This window comes from Coregonus clupeaformis, chromosome 34, assembly GCF_020615455.1.
Source record: "Coregonus clupeaformis isolate EN_2021a chromosome 34, ASM2061545v1, whole genome shotgun sequence".
In the NCBI taxonomy this organism is placed as follows: domain Eukaryota; kingdom Metazoa; phylum Chordata; class Actinopteri; order Salmoniformes; family Salmonidae; genus Coregonus; species Coregonus clupeaformis.
In genome coordinates this window covers 16,530,114-16,545,443 of record NC_059225.1, presented here as the reverse complement: position 1 = coordinate 16,545,443, position 15,330 = coordinate 16,530,114, and the positions used below count along the sequence as shown (strand labels likewise).

The 15,330-nt window shown below is 42.3% G+C and overlaps 1 protein-coding gene across 1 annotated transcript in view; it reads left to right on the top strand.

The window, feature by feature from the left end:
- The first annotated feature begins 282 nt into the window (after window positions 1-282).
- The window catches only part of LOC121549890 (apoptosis regulator Bcl-2), an 80,441-nt gene continuing 65,393 nt past the window's right edge, over window positions 283-15,330 (top strand). The window contains exon 1 of the mRNA XM_041861849.1: window positions 283-1,810. Within this exon, the coding sequence (XP_041717783.1) occupies window positions 1,253-1,810 (558 nt within the window). The 5' untranslated portion in view covers window positions 283-1,252. The remainder of the gene's footprint in view (window positions 1,811-15,330) is intronic.

The window sequence follows — 15,330 nt, the reverse complement described above, 5'->3', positions numbered from 1 at the left end:
ACTTTAACATTGTTACCATACATTTTGATGTTTAGAATGTCTTATCCTGTAACTACATGGTAATAACGTAGTAGGTAGGCCTACTTTCCCTAGTTATTCCACTTTATAGGCTAGCTACTCTGTTATAACATATGTAATGTGTTAAAGTGTGCAACACAAACAGATGACCATCCTATCATCCAATGGCCATATGCCTTCACTTCACATAATACAATAAAAGCTTGAATGAGAGTGACGTAGCTAGAAGGAAGTACCTCCCTGAGAGGGAGTGAGTGGCTCGCCTATGAGCGAGTGAACGAGAGAAAGCTGAGGGCAACTGTAACTCACTGCATGACAGGAGCGTCGCTGAAATCGTCTGCAGACAAGACACAAGTAACCTGCACTGTTCTATCCGTACACTTCGTGGACCTTCTGTCTGGTGCTTCTGCTAGAGTTTTTTGTGCATTTCTTTGTGAAATAGGAGTATGCTATTTCGAGAGCAGCCTTGCAAATGATTTATCTTCCGTCTTTCTGGGACTTTGTAGTAAATGTCAGATGATTCAACCCCAGAACGCAATACTGTAACTGAATCAAAGACTACTTTTTTTCGGGATAAATAGGCCTACCTACACAATATTGATTGACGCAACCGATTGAGACACTCAGACGCTCGTGTTCAAGTGAGGATCAGCTCAAAGCATATCCAAAACGGATTACTGTTCCAATGGTTTCCTGAAAAGGGGGCGTACCATATGTAAGAAGAAACAGACTTTACGCGCAGATCATTCGACTACAACCGCGCATTGTGTACTGTAAAGTTGACTGGCTGCTGGAACTCGAAATGTATGTTAGAATAGCACAATTTCTTTGACCCGATTAAATATTTGAATGCGCATGTTTTTAAAAGAAAACAGTGTTTCCACATGCTCTTATTTGAATAGGCTATATGTCATTTGGAAATACTGTTTGATTTCTTTCTATACTTTTCTTGCACGGCTGGAACAAGCGTTGCCATGCAGGCCATCATGCACTGTTGCACAATGTTAGAGATACAACTGATCGTCTGACACCATATCTAATTTTAGGGGATATCTTGTAGGCTGTCTCAACCAACTATTGGAAATGTATTTTGCGTAAACAGCTTGCTGGATATGTTAGAGATACAACTGATCGTCTGACACCATATCTAATTTTAGGGGATATCTTGTAGGCTGTCTCAACCAACTATTGGAAATGTATTTTGCGTAAACAGCTTGCTGGATATTACACCACCATGATGGCAAACGAGAATCCTTATGACAGTCGCTTTATTGTCGAAAAATACATCCATAACAAACTGTTGAAGAAGGGATTTGTATGGGAATTTCAAGCAGAAAACGATTCTCCAAATAATTTATTTGGGGACCCCTCTACACCCAACACCCCCGAAGTTTTTGCACGGAGGTCCCAGCCCACCGCCGCGGTCGAGGACACCGACTCTCCTTTCCAAAACAGGAGTCCGCAACCGGACCCACATGTCAGGCTCCACAGGGTCCTGCGCGAGGCGGGGGACGAGATTGAAAGAATGTATCTGCGGGACTTTGCAGAGATGTCGGGGCAATTGCATTTTACGCCCAGCACGGCACAGAGAAGGTTTACCGCTGTAATAGATGAGCTCTTCAGCGACGGGGTAAACTGGGGTCGGATTGTGGCTTTCTTTGAGTTTGGAGGGACAATGTGCGTGGAGAGCGTCAACCGGGAGATGACGTCCCAGGTGGACAACATCGCTCTTTGGATGACGGAGTACCTGAACGGACCCCTACAGAACTGGATCCAGGAGAATGGTGGCTGGGTATGTTTGTTAATAAATCATTCCGCATTTGCTCAGCCTCTATCCACCTATCACACCTATAGGCATAGATGCATCAGTTGCAAATCTCTTCTCATCAGTTGTAAGCACAAACACTTACAGTGGATCAATCACTTCAGGTGAGCATGCACCTGACCCTACCATTACCTCTGTCAACCCCAAAATCAGACCACTAGCACATGTGCACCACCACCATTGTCTAACATTTGGGTCCCTATGTCAGCCAACCCTGTTATCATGATAAGGACAGTATAGGCCTACATGGATTGAAAATTGTCTGTTTTTGCTGCTCCTATTCTACTGGCCAATATTTCAGTCAGTCTAGGGAAACCCTACCCCTAGACTGACTGAAGGTCAAGCACACACACTCAGAAAGCCCACACTGAATGAGCTTGACTGCATTCTACTCTGTCATTTGTTTGCCAGATGTTTGGAAACGCCTGTGACATCACTTCTCTCCCCCAACATGTGTGCTTTGAGTGGAACTGCTACACAGTATGATGTCTTTGAGGCAAAAAATGGGCATGTTTCCACCCTTTCCAATGAATGAACAGAGCGTTTCCCTATTTAGCGTCCACATCAAATGAAGAGAAAAAAAAGCCTCCCCTGTTTCAGTCTCTCCTCTTAGTTCATTACATCCCGTCCGTCTGTTTTACCGCATCGCTCTAGCATTGAATAATTTATGGCTGAAATTGGAACAGGCACACCATGCTTTCATACACTCCCATCTTGGTGTAGTAGAGTCTATGTCTAGGTTACCATAATCACAAATGTACTCCTCCTTTGGTGGTTAATTCACCCTCTTTTTCTTTGATTGATAATTTGCATAATCACGGATGAGCAAATGAACTGCTCAAATAGAGAAGCAATGGTTACAGGGACTTACATGATGACCACATCAGCTCTGTGGGTGTGTCCGTGTGCACCATCGTGCGCATGCTGATTTTGTCTATACTCACCAGACGCATTCATGACACGCAGGTAAAAATACCAAAACCAACTGTGATCCAACTATATTAATTAAGGGAGAGGTCAAAAAACATATGAAACATTCATGGACATTTAGCTAACATTTAGCTATCTTGCTGTTGCTAGCTAATTTGTCCTGAGAGACAAATGTCCTGAGAGAATGTTGACTGATTTTCAGTCACACAAAATAGTGTGTTTTCTACGACAATTAATCCACAGACAAAAGTGCAAACGTAGTTCATTTTTATTTAGTTTTCTTTGATTAATATCGCCTAGTTCATTCTTCTTCTGTGGATTTTAAATGGGGGTTGGCAACCAACTTTAAGGTGCATTACCGCCACCAACTGGACTGGAGTGTGGACCTCGTTCATTTTTCAATCATGGGTATATGCTGGTAAAACCAATGAGTAGATAGGAGAGGCGGGACTTGCAGCGCGTCTGAAATAGAACTATCTATTTTAACGCCTGGCTACGCAGACGCCCGTTGACGCGCGCTAGCAGTTTGGATTAAGTGATTGAATAACATAAATGTGTACATTTATTTTGCAACGCTCGCACATGCAACACAGGCGGGTCAGCATGTTAACATTTGATTTGGAATGAAGTATATTTAAATCTCATGATATTGATTGGACACTTTTACTGGCTCTTCATGTCCTCTTTACTTGACCCATCACTTGACCCGTCACCGTGATTAATGTGGCATGCATGGTTCCCAAGACACAGGCAGATGTTACCATTTGCCTGCCAGACAGACAGATACTGTATGCATAGACTGCTGTGGAAAGGGAGAAGGGAGGTGGTAGCTGTCTGGAGCAGAATAAATAGCAGAGGCCATACGCTTCAACCACCAGCTCCAGGGCTGCTAGGGAAATCACATTTTCATTATAAAGTTGTGTGTTATTTTGGAAGTTTAGTGGAGTTATTGAAGATGTCTTTTCTCCGCAAAAACAAGAAGAACTGTTTCTGTGTGTGTGTATGTGTGTGTGTGTGTTTATAAAATATTTGTGCATAGCAGTGGTCATTTCTACTTGTTCCATCACAGGACAATTAGGAAGCAATCAGCACTGAGGTACTTTTCATTGGTTTGTATTATTCAGAAGGTTCCAGCACTCCTGTCTCGAGCCAATCAATGATTCATTTATTTAATTTTGTCATCAAAACAACCATTTTGCATTTGTATTAAGACTATATTCACAGAGGAAGACATGTTCCAGTTAAAAAGGCATTTACAATCTTTGAATTTAGTCAATGTATTACTCTTTTCAGTAGCTATTCATTATCATTAGCATTGTTCCAACAAGACCTGGTTTTATTTAAGCAATAAGGCCCGAGGGGGTGTGGTATATGGCCAATATACCACGGCTAAGGGCTGTTCTTAAGCACAACGCAACGCGGAGTCCCTGGACACAGCCCTTAGCCGTGGTATATTGGCCATATATCACAACCCCCTGAGGTTCCTTATTGCTATTATAAACTGTTACCAATGTAATTAGAGCAGTAAAAATAAATGTTTTGTCATACCCGTGGTATACGGTATGATATACCACGGCTTTCAGCCAATCAGCATTTCTCAAGCAATAATTTTGCTAGGACTGGGAGTGGTCTGAGTCGGGAGGGGGAACTTGAAAACTAGCTGTTATTGGCAAAGAGGTTTGGAACTCTCTTTCTTATTGGTCTATGAACTTATCTACCGCCTGGTGATGTCACCGAGCAGGCCAAAACACCATCCCACCACAACAGGTTGACATTTCAGGCGGTCTTTTCAAACAGCTCTTACACTAAAAGGGCATTAACATCACAGGAGGTTGGTGGCACCTTAATTGGGGAGGATGGGCTCGTGGTAATGGCTGGAGCAGAATAGGTGGAACGGTATCAAATACATCAAACACATGGTTTCCAGGTGTTTGATGCCATTCCATTTGCTCCGTTCCGGCCATTGATGTACAGGTAAGGTAGTAGAGAAAGGTTGTTCACTATCACATTTTGAGCTGATCATGGTCTTTCCCACAATTCCTCTGATGTGTCCTCCTGGCACAAATAAATCTTGAAACGATGCGTTACAACCAAAGAATGGCCATGTCAGTCAGATGGACCCTCTAAATTGGTCAGATGGCTTAGCTTAGCTGTCAAGAAGAATTGTCCTTTCCCCCTTATGGCTAAGCTGTACTTATTATCCTTTCCATGTGATTCATTAATCCTCGGATAAAGCCTGCCGAATAATTGCCCCGTCTGTGTAGAATACATGATTCAGCTGCGCTACCCTGTGCTTTTTCAGTACTACTGTTATTCCAGATCCCCTGCTGGGACAACCCCAGTTTACCAGCCTGTGATCAAGACCCTTTGTCTTGTATTAGCCCAATTAGATTTCTGTTTTATTTTGAGTTTCTGAAGAATTGCCTTCATATCTTTCTGATCTTTAGTCTACAGGTAACTGTTTGTGGTGACTTGTTTAGTTGTTTATTCCGCAGATTGACGTTTATTCTCATGAGTCTTGGCCTGGAGGCAGAACTGAGCGATTTCCCCTTAGATGCAAAGTCAGAATTGGCTGTATAAAAAAAAATGCATGAAAACAGAAATTTAAGGTTACGGTTAGGAATTAGGGTTAGCAGTGTGTTTAAGGTTAGGGTGAAGGTTAGGTTTAAAATCAGATTTTATGACTTTGTGGCTGTGCCAGCTAGTGACCACTGCAGAGCTGCCTCCAGAACAACATTCATGACGAATAACGCTAACCTGTGTTTATTGTTGATTCCCCCGAGAAGATTTTGACTTTGAATGCGATTTTTGTTTTTATTTTGATAGCCCTTGGGGATTCCAGCCTAAACAAATCAGTGTAAATAAGGTGGAAAAAAGGATGGGTATGTTTACAGGCAGGAAAAGGTCACTTGACACCATGGTAACAGGACCACGCTTTGCCTCGTGGGTGTCTTGCGATCCAGTTTGGTCATTTCTATGACCAAACTGGAGCTACATTCTAGTTATCCTACGACATATGTTTTATACTGTAAGTAGGGCCTAGTATGAGCCACAGCAGAGATCATCCCAATTACGAACTTCGATTCCCCATCTCTGTTATTGCAGAGTATCCAGAGTATGCTCTGGGGGCCCATTATGGAACGCACTCTCTCTGTTTGGCCAGCTTCTTCTATGCTGGGAAGATTTTCCCATTTCTGCTTTGTATGTCAGAAAAACTTTTAATCGCAATAAGAGCTGCATATAGTTGCCTCCAATTAGTTGGAAGACTTTTGATGTTCTTTAGGTCTTGGATTCAAGCTTTGTTCTTTGTTGACATGAGGTTGTAGGGAGCCGACGTTGCTCTTTCATGTCTAAATGTTTAAAAAAAACAACGAACAAAAAGCTTCTCAAATTTAAAGTCACTCACTCTTTCGTACTCTGTAGTTGGGATTGTGTCAAGGTAGGACATGCCTGGCATGATGATGTACAGTACACTATACCACACCATACTGTAGTTTACCCCAAATGGTTCAAATCAGTAAACTGGAAATATCAGTATCACCAACCAACTTTTTTTTGCAAACAAACTAAAATAACATTGGCAGGAAACTACTTGGGTATGCAAATGAGGACAGGTGGTGTGTCGATTTGCAATTGGCGGATTGCAGCTTACCTAATGAGGTTTTTCATTGTCTGCTTAGTGCTAGTCTTTAACTCATTTAATGTGTTTTTATGATAGTTGTTGGTTATCATAATGTAATAACTGTACATGTTCCTAACTGCCTATAATGTGGATGAGGGAGGAATGACATGAATTTAGGGGATTGAGCTGCTTGTTAATGTACTCCGCCGCTCATCCCTTTTGGCTCAGTTTGAGATGATTGCGGTTAGCCTGTTGCTATTAAAAACATTTGAAATAATGTCCATTAATTTGTCTGGACAGGGCCTTTGAGCTCAATCAAATCTAATGAGTGATAACAAATGACTGTGTTAGCAGGGCATAAATAAACTTAATAGCAAATGTATTTTGTATGCTCATTCAATCGCTCTGAGTTACATGCTCTGTGTCATTAAGTTACCAACCTTTTATCAGTTTGCTCTTTAGTTTGTGTGAGTAGGCTAGAGTCATTCAGGTGCTCAACTCACGCAGTGCATACCTGTGGCTCTTGGCATTTGTTTGCCTCGATGAAGGACGCTGATTGGCTATGTTTACCGTCAGGTGGAGCTCAATGAGGCATGTTTGACCTTGTTGATATTTCTGTGGTGGTAGTAGAGGAAAGGTGTTGAAAGGGAAATAAAAAGAAAAGTGCTTCAATCATTGGCACGTTAGTCAGGTATTCATTTCTCTGTGTATGTGCCTCTTACCAAGAGCTTTCAAGTGACATTGTTAATAGAAGCGAACTCGACACTGAGAGCGGGATGTGAAAACCCCCAGAGGTAAAGACAAGAAAGACCAGGAGCTTTTCTCTTTCTGATGTTTCCTCCGAATAATGGCTTCAAACGAACCCACTGCATATCCTGCAGTTGCCATACCTACCCTCACCCCTCAGGCTGTGAGGGCAGAGGAGAGAGAAGAAGAGAGGAGAGAACAGAGGGATGGGTGAAAAAGGAAATGCAGAGGTAAGAAAGGGGTGTGGACCGAAGAGAAGGGGAGTTTGAAAGGAGAAGAGAGCCGAGCTAAAGAATGAGAAAAGATGGAGGAGATCCGTGGGTCAGCCGTTGTTGTGTGTCCGGCTTACGATGCAGGCTGCAATGTTCAGGACTCATTGACCTAGATAATACCAGAATTTTAGCGGAATACAAGGATCAGACGCCTGTATAATGTTTTGGGGAATTGTATCTCTGCATGATATCGTTTTGGAGATGAAAAAGCACAATTCACAAACATCTGACAGAATTAATCACAGAGAAGTGCAGATATTTATTTTAAAGAAAGTGTTTCTAAAATAATTCAGAGAACCTATTTTTCAAGATCACAGAGAGGGAGGAACTTTAGAACTGTGTGCTACAGTAGGTGGGCTCAGTAGAAAGTAAAAACCATAGGGGAAATACCAGCAGAGTTACCTTGAACACACATCTAGAGATCAACAGAACATTTCACTTGTTTAGCTTTGAGTCAGAAAATACCCTAAAAACTTTCTTGTTGCCACCAAGTTCTTTGTGTTTTTATTCATCAGTCCTTCTGCAGAGCCGCCCTTGTCCGCTAACTGTAAATGTGGTCACGTGGTTTTAGAAAATGTTGTGTCTGGGTAACCCCCTAACACATACAAATACACATGGATCTACACACACCCCAAATTACTATTGATGTAAATTCCAAGCAGACCTGGGTTCAAATAATATTTATAGCCTGCCTGAACTGCCAGATAGGCGGTGCTTACACTTTTGAGACTATTGTATTAGTTCCTTTTCGCCAGGCAAGCTGAATCAAATCCAGCTAAAGGATTTGCAATGATTTCAAATAGTATTTGAACCCAGATCCGATGCCAAGTACAGTAAAGGTCTGTATAGTATACAGCAGGCTGGACCCCTGCCTCAGCTCCAGACTGGCTCAGGGATCCTTTGTTGACCAAAGCAGATTTGTCTTTTGAAAGGACTGTGGACATCTGTAATCTGGTCGGAATTGATTTATACCCCATTTGAAAGTAATGGGGTAGTCGTATGGGTGTTGCAAGACTTTTGTCCATCTGCTGTGGCTCCACACCAGCTTCCTAACGCAGTCCCAGCAACTGGAATTATGGCTTTGTACAGTATGTTGACAGCCCTTCTGAAGTATGATGCTGTACGTATCCTCTCTCTCAATCTCTCCCTTTTATTCTCTTTCCCACTCACTACATTTTCGATTTTGGTATGAACGTAACACATGCTGTGTGGACACCTTTTGTCATACACTCTTAGAAAATAGGGTTCCAAAAGGGTTCTTCGGCTGTCCCCATAGGAGAACCCTTTTTGGTTTCAGGTAGAACCCTTTTGGGTTCCATGTAGAACCCTCTGTAGAAAGGGTTCTTCATGGAGCCCAAAGAGTTCTATCTGGAACCAAAAGGGTTCTACCTCAAACCAAAAAGGGTTCTCCTATGGGGACAGCCGAAGAACCCTTTTGGAACCCTATTTTCTAAGAGTGTATGACAAAAGGTGTCCACACAGCATGTGTTACGTTCATACCAAAATCGAAAATGTAGTGAGTGGGAAAGAGAATAAAAGGGAGAGATTGAGAGAGAGGATACGTACAGCATACTTCAGAAGGGTTGTCAACATACTGTACAAAGCCATAATTCCAGTTGCTGGGACTGCGTTAGGCTTCAGAAACTGTTTAGGAAAGCAGTGTTTTTTTCTCCAGACTCATTAGATGAATGACCAACCATCATCCACCTCCCGAGGAACGCTGGTTGCCATTGTGGGACCAAACATAATGGCCATAGGCTTTGTTCCGGCTTAACCCATGCTGTATGGGACATCAACATCAAACCCTTTGCCCAACAATGACTAGTGTTTGGAATGTAGCCTGAAGATAAACAAGAGGTACAGTGGGGAAAAAAAGTATTTTGTCAGCCACCAATTGTGCAAGTTCTCCCACTTAAAAAGATGAGAGAGGCCTGTAATTTTCATCATAGGTACACGTCAACTATGACAGACAAATTGAGAAGAAAAAAAATCCAGAAAATCACATTGTAGGATTTTTTATGAATTTATTTGCAAATGATGGTGGAAAATAAGTATTTGGTCACCTACAAACAAGCAAGATTTCTGGCTCTCACAGACCTGTAACTTCTTCTTTAAGAGGCTCCTCTGTCCTCCACTCGTTACCTGTATTAATGGCACCTGTTTGAACTTGTTATCAGTATAAAATACACCTGTCCACAACCTCAAACAGTCACACTCCAAACTCCACTATGGCCAAGACCAAAGAGCTGTCAAAGGACACCAGAAACAAAATTGTAGACCTGCACCAGGCTGGGAAGACTGAATCTGCAATAGGTAAGCAGCTTGGTTTGAAGAAATCAACTGTGGGAGCAATTATTAGGAAATGGAAGACATACAAGACCACTGATAATCTCCCTCGATCTGGGGTGCCACGCAAGATCTCACCCCGTGGGGTCAAAATGATCACAAGAACGGTGAGCAAAAATCCCAGAACCACACGGGGGGACCTAGTGAATGACCTGCAGAGAGCTGGGACCAAAGTAACAAAGCCTACCATCAGTAACACACTACGCCGCCAGGGACTCAAATCCTGCAGTGGCAGACGTGTCCCCCTGCTTAAGCCAGTATATGTCCAGGCCCGTCTGAAGTTTGCTAGAGTGCATTTGGATGATCCAGAAGAGGATTAGGAGAATGTCATATGGTCAGATGAAACCAAAATATAACTTTTTGGTAAAAGCTCAACTCGTCGTGTTTGGAGGACAAAGAATCCTTTGTTGCATCCAAAGAACACCATACCTACTGTGAATCATGGGGGTGGAAACATCATGCTTTGGGGCTATTTTTCTGCAAAGGGACCAGGACGACTGATCCGTGTAAAGGAAATAATGAATAGGGCCATGTATCGTGAGATTTTTAGTGAAAACCTCCTTCCATCAGCAAGGGCATTGAAGATGAAACGTGGCTGGGTCTTTCAGCATGACAATGATCCCAAACACACCGCCCGGGCAACGAAGGAGTGGCTTCGTAAGAAGCATTTCAAGGTCCTGGAGTGGCCTAGCCAGTCTCCAGATCTCAACCCCATAGAAAATCTTTGGAGGGAGTTGAAAGTCCGTGTTGCCCAGCGACAGCCCCAAAACATCACTGCTCTAGAGGAGATCTGCATGGAGGAATGGGCCACAATACCAGAAACAGTGTGTGAAAACCTTGTGAAGACTTACAGAAAACGTTTGACCTGTTTCATTGCCAACAAAGGGTATATAACAAAGTATTGAGAAACTTTTGTTATTGACCAAATACTTATTTTCCACCATAATTTGCAAATAAATTCATAAAAAATCCTACAATGTGATTTTCTGGATATTTTTTCCTCATTTTGTCTGTCATAGTTGACGTGTACCTATGATGAAAATTACAGGCCTCTCTAATCTTTTTAAGTGGGAGAACTTGCACAATTGGTGGCTGACTAAATACTTTTTTTCCCCACTGTACATGTTGAACTCTAAAAGCGCCAACAGGGGTACATTTTGACCCCAAAGGGCAAAAAATATCATCATTTCGAAAACCTTGTTAAAATTGAAAAATAATCTCTCTTTTATATACTAGTGGTATACTAAACAAAAAATGTGGACTCAATCGTAAACTTTGTGTTAAAGGACCAAATTTGCCACAGATATAGATATGGAGCCACCACAGATTTAGCCCCTGGGGGGGCGTGGCAGTCACTATAACAGAAAAATAACAAAACATTGTAAATACATATTTAGCTTCCAATCAATGTCATTATACCAAGTCGAGCATAATATTTCAGATGCAATTGGAACTGAGTTGATAGCCCATAGCGTTCCAAAGTTAGAGCTAAAAGTCTGATGGCACCGGTGCCCATATCGTGCATATCGGTGGCCATCTTAGGTCATACCTGTATGTCAGATCAGCTCAATCGGCAATTTCTCAGCCTCTGAGTATCACAGAAACACAACACTTTGAATGAACAACAGACAAATGTTCATAGCAAGTGGTTATAGATTAAATAGATTTAAAAAATCGGTTAAAACATGAATAACATACAAAAACGTATATTTTGAAACATCAAATTTGACTAAAATATGTTTATTAAAGGGTAATTTAAACAATTTACTTGTGTTATAAAAGGTTCATAAAATAAAGTGTTACTGCTTAACAGACAGTGTCTCTTTGCAATCATTAATTAATTAATAATTACCCACCCGCTTTTAAGAAAAAAATATGTTGCCGCTTTTAGGGTTAACTGAAGATTTTGTAGAGTGTTATGTATTTCGGCAGCACTAAGGTATCCAACGACTGTCCCGATCTTGCACGGAGATGGGGACAAAGCACCCTGTCAAGGAAATAAAAAAAGGCTCCTGTAGCTGTGGAGTCATCTGTCCCCCGCACAAAGGGAAATCCGATTTTGTTTGACAAAAAAAACCCTGCAAGTACCAGGCAATCCACCCCCCTTCCCTTCAAAACACGGTTAATTCAACCACCCACACAAAAGTTGTCAACGCTGACAGTTGGCACATAGGAGCATTTAACTGTAAATCCATGTCTCCCGCTCAAAGCGGGTACAGACAGACGCAGACGGTACACACACACACATACATATAAACACAAAGACACAACCGACTGGTATTTGCACAAAAGGACATACACACATGAAAAGTACGCAGACTTGCATAAGAACAGAGACTTAACATTGAATATTGAATACACACACACAGAGTTGAACGGGTCCACACGCTGAAAACAGAAATGGGAAAAAGACACAGTAGTGACAGCACTCAGACGTTCAGACCAATATAAACACTGTATTTGGTGTGCTCTCTGCACAATGTGTCTTACGTGTGGGAGTGTGTGTGGGCAGGATTTGGTGGCTTGCTATAATGGAATTAGTCTGGGAGCAGGGTACAGATTGCCTTGTTCCCTGCTTTTAAACAGTCTCTCTCTCTCTCTCTACTGTTCTGCAATTGCCTCAGTCTCGATTCTGTGATTTGTTAATTTCCTCAATATAAAAGTCTCTCTTACTTGTTCATGTAAATACTGGTGATCCACCACATTTGTTTGTGTGTTGTTTTCATTTTGTGCTATAGGCTACAGTGTTGTGTGCTTCCTATGTCTCTCTCTGGGCAGAAGCACTAGTTTATTTTATTTGCCATTTCAATGCTATTTATTTTATTTAACTAGGCAAGTCAGTTAAGAACAAATTCTTATTTACAATGACGGCCTACACCGGGCCAATTGTGCGCCGCCCTATGGGACTCCCAATCACGGCCGGTTGTGATACAGCCTGGAATCGAACCAGGGGGTCTGTAGTGACACCTCAAGCACTGAGATGCAGTGCCTTAGACCGCTGCGCCACTCGGGAGCTCTATCTTGTCTTTGGATCTAGTAAAACTCAAGGAGGTACGCTAGTTGCTGGAAATTGAATGATGTACCTGTACATTGCAGTTATGAAAAATATAATAGCATTTCTCAACTTTGCTCTGCACTGATCTGGAATCTGGAAGAAACAATAAACTCTCCCTCTAAATCTAACTAACTACTGTTTTCATGTCATTACAGACCAATTTGTCTCAGTGGAGGTCTTGTCAAAAGTGTGGCATTCCAAGTCCTTTCTTCCCTTGACTTATGTTGTCTGGAGGAAACAGATTCTGGGTGCCCTTAAAACAGTGAAGAGGGGCTGAAGCCAAGTGTTCCCCCCTCTCCGGTACCTCCGGGTCGGGTTATGGCTCTGTCACTCGCCATCTGGTGCACCGTTTGCACCCGCCATCGCAGGGCCTGTGAACCCAAAAAAAGCTTGCCCACAAAAAATGACATTTCCTACCAACGGTCCAACTGGAGCTCAGTACAGACCGCAAAACATGAATCCCCCTCTTTCATATGTCCACAGTAAGCTTCTCCCTCAGGACTAGAGATAGCCAGAAGACCAGAAACTCGGCTCCGATTCACAACTGCAATGAATTTGGACAATAATAGGTCTGTTTCCTCATTGTGGTTTTAACGTAATTTTGTGTGTGCTTTACACTGTTGTACCCTCTGTTGAACAAAACGCAGAGGGCGATACTCCAAAAAAACTATATTCTACACAGGAACCATTGCTTCCTGCCGCTGTTGAACGCTAATAACCCGTTATTCAAAAGATACGGCAAAGTTTAGGCAGCACTGATGTCAGATATGGCAGAATCAAAGCTTAGATAAGTCAACCCGTAATTATGTATTTTACGTTCCCTCCGATGTGCAATGAATTATTCATAATGCCGGGGAAGGAGGCAGTCTTTTCCTGTTAACATTAAACATACTGTCTTTTGAAAATGTAAGTCGCTCATTAGCTAGCAATGAGTAAAATTCTGCTTCCCCTTGATCAAGTTTCTCTTGACTGGGTAATGCCTCTGGTCAGCCAATAGGGCTGAGATATTATTCAGTGCTTCAGTGGTGTTAAATTGTTTATTTTTGGTGTGCGGGGGGATTTAAAAAAGTGGTGCTTTGAGTTTGAGCCATTTAAAGCTCACATTTAGGTTGTGTCCCAAACTCGAAGACATCTCCTCTTATAAGAAAACATTCTAGTAAAAGCTCTTAAAATCAACAGTTGCATTTGAAACACAGCCTTAGAGTTTCTACTCATCTACCCTCCACTGACCTGCTCTTCGGCACATGGATGCATTATGATGATTCTATTAGCTGCATGTAATCAGTAATTCATTGAATTGAATGATACTAAGGTTTCCATAAAAGCTGGTGGAAGTGCAAGATCACTTGCAGGCTTCGGTCTTATAAATATTGCATCACTGCTCTCTTGCTGTCTGTCTGTCTGTCTGTCTGTCTGTCTGTCTGTCTCTCCCCTCCCTTTTTACTCCCCTTCCTGTAAATGCATCATTAATGGTGATGCTAATATCCAACCCTAAACGGGCCACCCTCACAACAAGAGGACCATGTCCTCCTCTCGGCCGCCCAGTCATGTTCTTGCATGAGGACGCAGCTGGAAGTGAGGATGTGTCCACTATTCACAGATACGTGTCATCACAAGACATCATGCGGAGGGGTTGATAGCAAGCATGCTGGGATTTTTTTGTTGTTGAGGCAAGTGAGACTGCGGTTGCTGAACATAGAAACCCCAGCAGTGCAATGTACACATCACGCAGGTCACATTCATGAATGTGTTAACATGCAACGTACAGAAGGCCTCCTGCTTTGCTCTCATTGTCCTCCATTACTGTCTGTAAATATAGGCTATATGAGAAAGCATCTAGTAATGCTCCGTTGATGTGGTATTGTTATAGGGCTTTAGGGGTAGGTTGAATACTTTGACTCCATGGATTCAATTGTATCTTCCATAGGAATTGGAAGTGAAAATACACTACTATTTTAAATCCTGGCTTAAAACGTCCATTTGTTACTCAACCTCCGCGACCACCAAGCTCTATCACACACTCAAGGCCCGCAGGGTTTTAAGAATTTAATTTAAATTGTTGTTTTTTTAGAGGGGGGGAATGAGCTCAATCGACATTGACATGACTAAAACGAAATATAAACTGTGTATAAATGATAATATACCTACATTTATAGTCTCTTCACTCTGTCCAGGTTGCTGAGCATCGAGAATTTCGAAAGCAAATTTTGACAGTGAGGAAATAGTATACATTTTAACTGCAGCCCTTCGGACCTCGGTGTAGACCGACTACGGCCCACAGGGAAATGTGGTTGACACCTCTGGTCTATAAGAAGGGTCTACTTGTAAGACTGAGGACATACCAACCCAACCTCATCCTACCCTCAATCTTCATTGTGTCCGGGGATTATAGGGGGATTTCCTGGATCATGCTGAAGCCATGGTCGGTGCCGTCTGCTGGATTAGTGAGAGGCGTGCGTGCCAGAGTTGTCAGTTGGCCCCGGCTGCATTCGCATACCACCACGGGTATTATCCC